This window comes from Penaeus monodon, chromosome 4, assembly GCF_015228065.2.
Source record: "Penaeus monodon isolate SGIC_2016 chromosome 4, NSTDA_Pmon_1, whole genome shotgun sequence".
Lineage (NCBI taxonomy): Eukaryota > Metazoa > Arthropoda > Malacostraca > Decapoda > Penaeidae > Penaeus > Penaeus monodon.
The window spans coordinates 53,228,561-53,238,560 of record NC_051389.1 but is presented as its reverse complement, the minus strand read 5'-3'; the positions used below and the strand labels follow the sequence as shown (position 1 = coordinate 53,238,560).

Genomic DNA, 10,000 nt, shown 5'->3' with positions numbered 1-10,000 from the left:
GTAAACTTATTATTATGATGTTGGTCATTAAGGTAGGATAGAAACAGTGATGGATGTTTGAACAAGAGAAAGTAATCTATTTGTATCTTTTGTAAAACAAGGGTTTAAATTCCAGCGGGCAGTTTTGTAGCCAGTTCTTTTCATGAAATAATCAAAAAAAGCATTAGCTTAACTAGGGCCAATAGGAGAACCCATTGCAACTCCATCGATCTGAGTGTACAAACGGCTGTCAAAAGTGAAAAATTAATCTTTTGTAACAATACTTAAAAAAGAAATTAACAACTTCTTTTCTAAACCAAATTGTGAAAGGGATTCACCTGTTGTATTGTTAGTGATGATATGTATGGTGCCAGTAAGAGGTACGTTCGTAAACAAAGATTCGGCATTAAAACTAGCCATAGTTATGGTGTCCTCAAATCTTAAATGATTGATTTCATTCACGAAATACGATGGGTTGGAAATCTTGTATTCATTATACGTTAGAGGTTGAATGATTTGTACATGAATTTTATCCAGGTTATAACTGAAAGTGCCAATAGACTAAATAATCTGGTCTAAGAGATATTCCTGTGTGTGACTTTTGGGAGACCATGCATTAAACAGCACGAAATCAGCAGAAAAAAATAGAATGATATAAAGTTTCATCGACATTTGTTTTTAAAGGTCGTATGGCTCTGTTTAGTTTGTCCTCTAGTTTTAATAGTTGAGTAGCCAGGTTAACATCTAACAGTTGGAATTTAGATGAATCAGAATGTATAGAAGAAGGTTTGTCAGTGTAATCAGTTCTATTCAATAAGCCTATGTCCCTTCCTTTATCAGGTTTTGTTATTACAATATGTTCATCTGACTTTAAATTTTGAAGACTGTGACTTGTTCAGTAAAAACAGAAGTTTCACGGTTTTGTTGTACATAAATACTGGGGGCCATAAAGAATATTTTTCTGTAGATTGCGTTATAAATGTCCTTATAGATATTACAGTTCTTCAGTAAATGACAAATGCTTTCAAAAGGAATTTAAAAGAATTAACAAAACCCATTTCCTTAGGTCGTAGGCAGAAGTGTGTACATACACACATGTATATATATGTATATATATATATATATATATATATATATATATATATATATATATATATATATATATATATATATATATATATTCCAATTTAATATATCGATACCTTGAGTAGCTGGCTTCTCGCATCGTCCGATAACGAATCGATGGGCAGTCTCCCTTCTTTGTCCGGCAGGAAGAGGTTTGCTCCCATGTGGAGGGCGAGGGCGGCAGCCGTGTCGAGTTGCCCATTATCAAGGGCGCCGTGCAGGGGCGTTTTCCCCTCCTTGTTCTGTGCCACAGTGCTGCCGCCGCTGTGCCAGATCCACCAAGCAAGTGTGGTTGCTCCACAGGCACAGGCTCGAAATAGAAGACGACTTAGGGTGGTTGAAGTGTCTCCAAGGACACTGACCTTTGCATTCCAGGGCTTTTCTCCCTGTAGCAACTCCATCAAAGTGTCTATATGAGGCAGCAATCGGGAATCTGGATCTAGGAGACTCTTCTCAAACCGGAGTTTGTGCACTACAGCCTTTAACAAGATAAAGATATTAATAAAGGATTATTCAAAACAGTTCTTTAAACTTAAATATATAACTTTATGATATATAAATGTGTGTCTGTGTCTATATATATATATATATATATATATATATATATATATATATATATATATATATATATATATATATATATATATATATATATTTTTTTTTTTTTTTTTTTTTTTTTTTTTTTTTTTTTTTTTTGGGGGGGGGGCTAATACAGTTAAAAGAGCACTGTAGCATATAGAACATACTGAGTATATATGTGACCATTTTCATTTCGAATGGAGTACTGAAACCCATTCATTTACAAGAATCTCCCATGAGTATGAATACAAATATGGTTATTTAGTCACTGTAAATCTAACACGAAATACAATTATTTGTTTCTGCCTGATTTTTTTTTAAATCTTAAAATTCTGAATGTCCTAACCTTTCTTCCCTGTTACTTACCCTTGTTACAACGACACCGACCCAGGTTGTGACATCTGGGGTTATCCAGGCTGTCTCCACTGGACATAAGCCGTTACTGTACGACGTCAACGGCGCCCCAGCAGCCAGTAGCAGCGACAGTAAGGGGGTGCAGTTGGTTGTGATGGCATGGTGGAGCGGGTAGCAAGAGTGACCTCCAGGAGGCTCTAAAGGAGCTCCAGAAGCCAGTAGTAAGGAGGCCTTCTTCACGGCTGCCAGGCGGGCTTCCTGTTCTTTATCATCTTGGTCAAAGGTACATTGTGCTGCTGATGTTATCAAATTTATCAAATCACGGTAGGCTAGTTCCTCTATACACACCTGCATAAAAAAGGAGAGAGAGAAAAAAAAAAAATATATATATATATATGTGTGTGTGTGTGTGTGTGTGTGTGTGTGTGTGTGTGTGTGTGTGTGTGTGTGTGTGTGTGTGTGTGTGTGTGTGTGTGCAATACTTTAGCAGTATCACAATTTAACATCATACATATACATAAAAACACTGTCATATATGTGTGTGTGTGTGTGAATACCTTCTTAACTGTGTCTATTTCGTCCTCTATGTGTTCTGCAGCCTCCAGGTGGCCTTTCTCCCGGGCGAAGTCCGAGGGCGTCTTGCCGTCGTGGGTGCGGGCGGTGGGCAGAGCGCCGCGTTCCAGCAGAACCCGGATTTTGAGTGGGTCGTTCTGCTCCGCGGCCACGTGGAGCAGCGTCCGGCCCTGCTCGTCTTGGTAGTGCATGTCGCAGACGCCGAAGTCAATGGCAGTGGCTAGAGCTTCCGCGCTGGCGTTCTTCTCTCTGCAGTAAGTGTGGTAGAAGTCTCCACTTTGTTTGTACCGGCTCAGACAAATACTCTGAAATGAAAGTAATCGAATGTATATTATACATATGAATTAATACTGCTCTGTGACTCGACATATTCTGCTCGTATTAGAAGTTATGATTTTCCCAGAAAGTGAGTCACTTACTGTTAAGTGTTTCTGATCTTGTAAAGAATCTTGAGGTGCATTTTTGTTGAGCCACCAGGCTGTGTGGACATAACCACGGATTAGAGCTGTGTCCTCTGCACTCAAATTTTCCTTGTCACGTTTGGTAACAAGAGTATCTTGTAGTTCAACAAGTTTCTGCACAGTGGACAGCCTTCCACAGGAGGAAGCCTTGTGAAGGACTGAGAGTCCCATGTCTGTCAGAATGTTTGTGTCTGCTCTTCCATCCACCAGCAGCTCGACTACCGGAGTGTGTCCGCAAAGAGCGGCATAATGAAGAGGTGTGTTATTTCGTTCGTCTTTAGCATTAGGATCGGCTCCATAATAGACCAACAGTTTGACGAGAATGGCATCACCTCTGAGAGCAGCATAATGCAAAGGAGTGTGGTGGGTAGGCGTTTCACTTTTAGCATCTGCATTCTTCGTTAGGAGCAACCTAACAACTTCTGTATGGCCTGCCAGTGATGCACAGTGGAGGGGTGTATTGCCCTCAGGTGATATAGTTTCTGGGTTCCTAAGAACATCTAACATGGGTTTTTCCCCTCCGTGTCTTGCATATACAAGAAGTGTTTCATTTGTTGCACTTGGATTGTTTACATCAATACCTTCCCAGTCAGACAATATTTTCACAACATCAATCTTTCCAGTCAATGCAGCAAGATGAAGTGGCGTGTCACCGGTAGCATTAGAGAGATTCGGGTCACATCTTTTAAACAGCAGTAATTCTACAACTTCGGTATGTCCTTCATAGGCTGCATAGTGAAGTGGGGTGTTATTGTCAGCACTGGTGAAAGCAGACAGATCTCCACCATTTTCTGATAATTTAAGTATCTCGTCAGCAAGTCCGTCTCTTGCTGCTCTGTGTATGTTCTCCATGTTCTTTGTTTCCAGTATTTCTTTACCCTCAGTCATCTCGGTACCATCGTGTGGCGATGGATGTGACAAATCATTTTCTTTTTGCGCCCTAGGTAAAGGCCTGCAATTGCTATGAGCTGATTTTACTTCACCATCTCCAGTGTCAGTCTTCGGTGCAATAGGATGAGTGCCATCTGCAAATGGTAAATTGTAAATTTAGATACCATGGTATCAAAGTACCCCAGAATATGATAATTCACGAAGCGTCTGTTGTGTGTACACATAAAAGATTATGCTTATTCACTGTTTATTCTTCACCCACCCTGAGCATAAAAATCTAGATAGATTTTATTTCGCTTTATAATTGATTGACACTGTATTTTTAAAGTTCCAAGATAATTAAAAACATAATCAAAACACTAGATCTGTTTATGTTATATTCTCATATTTCTCATTAAGTTACCAGTTACAACAAAGGTATTAATTAAGTAAAAATCAGCTGGCATGATAACAGTACCACATGATAGGATGCCAGCTCTGAAGCATATGCTATCGGCTCAAAAACACTTGTAATTACCCATGAGCCCTAAATATCCCAATTATTACCCTTGGATGTTGGGCCACAAAAAAAAAAAAAAAAAAAAAAAAAAAAATATATATATATATATATATATATATATATATATATATATATATATATATATATATGTAGGTAGATATATAGATATATACACACACATATACACATGTATATATACATATACACACCTTTTTTTCTTCGTAAGCTTACTGCAACTATTGCTAACTGCCAAGCCACCATAGCCTTACTGACATTTTTCGCTAGTCCCTATAGCTCTCGAGACATATAAGATATTCTACAACTCCTGGTATCCAACGAGAAGTCGTCATACTTACGTTTACATGCCATTACATTATTTCATCTTGGTGGTGCCGTTATACTCTTAACTAAATTCTATATCACAAATGAATTTTATCTAGCTACATAGTCCAAAGTGATGCCCATGTTATGTTAAGCACTTTTTGCCACACCATTCACCAGGCATTAACCACCTTTAATAGTAATATTGCTTCTCCTCACCTCCAGATTCCTTAGAAACATCATTTGTTCTTAGGATATTCCCTTCCAAACTGGACATGCTGACAGCTGTGACTTCTTCTTGTTCCTTGTCAACTTGTGTATCGTGTTTGTCCTCAGAATTACTATCGTCAACTTGAAAGATATCTTATATGGGAAGAAATGTTTTGTTACTCCATGGTAACATCATTTGGTCTGAAGTATGAGCATGAAAGTTCAAAATATGAATATGCTATTTAGAAAAAAAGTGTTTTTAATTCAAAATGTATAGGCATAAATTAGATAAGTAATGTAAGTTTGGTCAAATCAATTACTTCAATTGACAGATATATAGCATTCAATTAACAGATGTATAGCATATAAATATACTGCAAAATGTAATTCACCTTGCGAACAAATTCCAATAAAAAAGTACAACAGATGCTTTTCCTTCTTATCTGTCTTTCCCTCTTTATTTTTCTCTTTTCTTCCTAGATCCCTTTCCTTCTTATCCTTCTTTTCAACATAATCCCCATTTCTCTTTATCCATGTCTTTCCTTCTTATCCAACCCTTTCCCTCCTTATTCCCATTTTCTTTCTCCCTCCCTCTTCTTATGCTTCTCTTTCTTTCCTTTCCTCCTTAGCATTCCCATTTCTTCTTGTCCTTCCTTTTCCTATTTATCCTTTCCTTTCATCCTGCTCTTATGCATGTGTATTTACTATACACGCAACTATACATGGTACATGCATGTATGCACATGTGCATAAGATAAGGAGGATAAAAACGGATAAGGAAAAGAAGGAAGGACAACGAGAGAAGGAATGGTTAAGAAGGCATATGGAGGAAAGTGTGGGATAAGAACAGGGAAGATAAGGATTTTTTTTTTTAATCCTCAATGTCTAGGACCAAGCAAAGTCCCGGAGGAGGCTATTTTAATGCTGGGATCAGCTCTTGAGCCATGCAGACCAACAGACATCTTGTATTGAGTTCAATCTCAGGTACCGCATGGGGACTGCAACGTCGGGGACAATTGCTCCAGTCTGACCAGTAGTAAGTGGACCTACCCACACTAATCGCGTTACTACCAGGTCTATTCACCTCCGAGAGGGCAACTACCTTAACTCTCAGCTGCTTCAGTACCCCTGGTAATCGATCATCCTGTCACAAAGACCGGATTTCCCATACTCCTACGTGTACATCCCTACTGACGTTAAACTTCAGGGAATCACTTTGGGTGGATGCCACCCCCGTCGATGTTGCCCTCATGTAAAGGGGGGCAGTGGGCTGTGGGGGTCAATGTCCGCCTGTGAAGTTCCCTTAGGTTCTGCCCCACAGGCTTCACACCAGGTTGGTGGATGCCGGGACGCATGCAAGACAAGTAACCACCACTCCCATCGTGCACCGCAGCAGCATCCTCCCACTGGGACCCACAGCCCAGCTCACTTGCTTTGTGAAAGGGGCAGTACCCCTCCCCTTGCATTACCATGTGCAAGTGAACTGCTAGTGATTTTTTCTTTGGGGATATGGACTGGCAAGCCCCATCTACCCCCATTAAACCTAGCAGGCTGGGGGGCTGGCTGGAGGGCCATAACTCTGTACCTCAAGTGTCGACTGTTGCTCCAATTCAGTTACATATATATGTATGTATGTGTGTGTGTAGATAGATAGATAGAAAGACATACAGATATATATGTATATATATGCATATATATACATATACCTGATATATCCCCACTGAAAACGCCTAGGGGCTTATGATGGCACGACTTTGCAAGGGAGACACATTAATTGATTTGCTGTTAACTGCGTCTTCATCATGATCCTCATTAGCATTTTCAGCAATTACATCACCAATTTTAGGGGACACATAGTCATGTTGATCCATATCTCAGAAAAGAAGAAATGTGCTGTTAGTTATTCTGCAAACCTTTGTTTATGCAATTACACAAAAAATAATCAAGTATTATATGTCCAGTGTAATAAGAACATCTCTCAGAACAGTTGAATCCCAATCATGGTGCCGACGTGCTCTAACCCCATTCCTTACAAATCAGTTTGATCTTGCTACACATTTGATAGTGACGCCCATGCCACGTTAAGCATGCCATTGCCATATCATCCACCATTCACCAGTCTTCTCGTATTGCTCATCCTCACCTCCGGATTCCCTATAAACACTATTGCTGCCTGTGTCTTCTGAACTAGATTCGCTTGTTGTGATTTCTTCATGGTCCACATCATGGTCATTTTCCTCACTGTCCTCTACTTGAATCACTTCTAGAAAAGGAAAAAATGTGTTTGGTTCAATTCAGTAAGTTCATAATATAATTATTTTTCCATAAAAATGTTTTTTGAGGTACTTCCTTACACCTTACATAAATAAATGATTCTTGAGTAAATTCACACACAGATATGTTAATGTTTAGCAATTATTTGTCCAGACAAAATCTCTTCAAAATATGTTGCCATGAGTAAGAAGTACAAATAGTCCTTCTTATACCTAATGCAAAAAGGGCAACGAAAACTGACACCACTTTGATGAGTCAGCATGGTCTAAACCTATAAATAATTATATGTCACTTTATAACATATATAAATTTTGTGTCTGTACATGAAATATGACATTTAGTGCATACTGAAAATTTGGTAAAGTAAAAAATTCAGAAATGTGATTTTGACCTTAACAATTACAAAACATATACACTAGGCATAGAAGAAATATAACATTTAGAAGTATTGTTCATAACGCACTATTCTCTGACTTTTTGAACAACTCAAAGTCATTAACAAGAACCAATGTATGCATGTATGTGGTAGTTTCCTGGGGGGAGGACTGGGAAGGCCCACCTCCTTCAAGCCACCCACTTAGCCCAGGGGGGCTGAGGGGCAGGAGTTGGTATGGAACCAGGCATATCCACACACCAGTGTGCCATGACTCCGTATCTCTGTGGCCTCCAATAGTTTAGCAATCAGGACTTTCACCGTTCCTTGGCGCGCAGGGCTCGAACACAAGGAATAGTTTATCAGGATCCTTGCCAAGGAGACTGAAGGCCATTTCTTGGTAAATGACCTTAGCCTGCCTACCAAACCCTGAAAAAACTGAACTCTAAGCTCTCCTAGCAGATGACTGCAGTCCACTCAGTGGATGGACAGATCATCTCAGATCATGTTGGGGTTCATGAACATTGGGTTGAGTATTTTGAGCAGCTGTACCAGGTAGACCCTCCAACAGTTAATTTGGATGTAAGTGGTATCACAATACCTGTGCCAGACCCACCCATCAGCAAAAAACCTTCTACTTTAACTGTGGTTAGGATGGCAATTTCTAAGCTGAGAGGTGGGAAAGGCACAGGCATATATGATATCCCTGCTGAACTGCTAATGGCTGGGGGTGAACCTGTGTCATTGGGCTTGCATGCAGTCTTAACTGCCATCTGGCAGTTTGGTTCTATTCCCCCTGACTTGTTGAGGGGCATAATCATCCCTCTTGGAAGGAGAAAGGGGAACATTGGGACTGTAGCAACTACTGTGGCATCATACTGCTCAGTATACCAGGCAAAGATTTTGCCCACATTCTTCTGAAACCGATCCTCCGACCACCTACTAATGCAGAGACCGGAGCAGTCTGGATTCACTCATGACAAGTCCACAATAGACCATATCCTAATGCTTCGATTAATTGTGGAACGCCGTCATGAATTCGGTCATGGGTTGCTTGCATCCAACATCAAAATCAAGAAGGCATTTGACTTGGTACATCGAGAATCGCTATGGAAGATCCTGAGACTTAGGGGAATTCTGACACAGATTATTGGCCTAATAGCAAGCCTTTATACTGGTACTGAAAGTGCTATAAAGTGTGGTGGGGGCCTGTCAAACTTTTTCCCTGTTAATTCAGAAGTGAGGCAAGGCTGTGTCTTTGCACCAACACTTTTCAACACCTGTGTGGACCGGATAATGGGCAGAACTACTATGTGGGGCAACACTGAGCAATATCAAGGTCACAGACCGTGACTTTGCCGACGATGTTGCTATCCTATCTGAGTCTCTGGAATCACTAGTTGTGGCTCATGATGCATTTAGCAATGAGGCAAAGCCTTGGGCCTAAAAGTCTCCTGGATCAAGACCAAGATTCAGGACTTTGGGGGCCTCTTAGGGGAACCCACTCAGTCGATACATGCTTGTAGTGAGGTCATTGAAGTCACAGAGAGCTTTGCATACCTTGGCAGCATAGTCCATCTTTTTGGACTGTCAGCCTAAGAAGTTAGTAGATGAAAGTGCTATAAAGTGTGGTGGGGGCCTGTCAAACTTTTTCCCTTTTAATTCAGAAGTGAGGCAAGGCTGTGTCTTTGCACCAACACTTTTCAACACCTGTGTGGACCGGATAATGGGCAGAACTACTATGTGGGGCAACACTGAGCAATATCAAGGTCACAGACCGTGACTTTGCCGACGATGTTGCTATCCTATCTGAGTCTCTGGAATCACTAGTTGTGGCTCATGATGCATTTAGCAATGAGGCAAAGCCTTGGGCCTAAAAGTCTCCTGGATCAAGACCAAGATTCAGGACTTTGGGGGCCTCTTAGGGGAACCCACTCAGTCGATCCATGCTTGTAGTGAGGACATTGAAGTCACAGAGAGCTTTGCATACCTTGGCAGCATAGTCCATCTTTTTGGACTGTCAGCCTAAGAAGTTAGTAGATGGATTGGTCTGGCAGCAGGAGCCATGAACTCGATCAACAAGGGCATTTGGAGATGTCGGTACCTATGCAGAAGGACCAAGTTACATGTCTTCAAGGCCTTGATACTGACAGTTTTGCTTTATGGTAGCAAAACTTGGATGCTATCTAGTTCCTTGGAGTCTCGTCGTGATGCCTTCTGTAACAAGTCATGGGGTACAATTGGCAGTGTGTCAAACTGACGGCTATACCGTGAGACTGTTATTTGCACCTAACAGCACCTAACTCGTTTCCCTGTGGATGACCCTGCCCATCAGGTTGTTTCTTTGCAAGAAAATGCTGG

At 40.7% G+C, this 10,000-nt stretch overlaps 1 protein-coding gene across 1 annotated transcript in view; it reads right to left on the bottom strand.

Annotated features, from left to right (window-relative positions):
* The window catches only part of LOC119572333, an 84,351-nt gene that overhangs the window by 4,986 nt on the left and 69,365 nt on the right, over positions 1 to 10,000 (bottom strand). Inside the window, 6 exon segments of the mRNA XM_037919384.1 lie at positions 1,182 to 1,583; positions 2,050 to 2,385; positions 2,595 to 2,915; positions 3,030 to 4,096; positions 5,002 to 5,145; positions 7,136 to 7,255. Coding sequence (XP_037775312.1) covers positions 1,182 to 1,583; positions 2,050 to 2,385; positions 2,595 to 2,915; positions 3,030 to 4,096; positions 5,002 to 5,145; positions 7,136 to 7,255 — 2,390 coding nt within the window.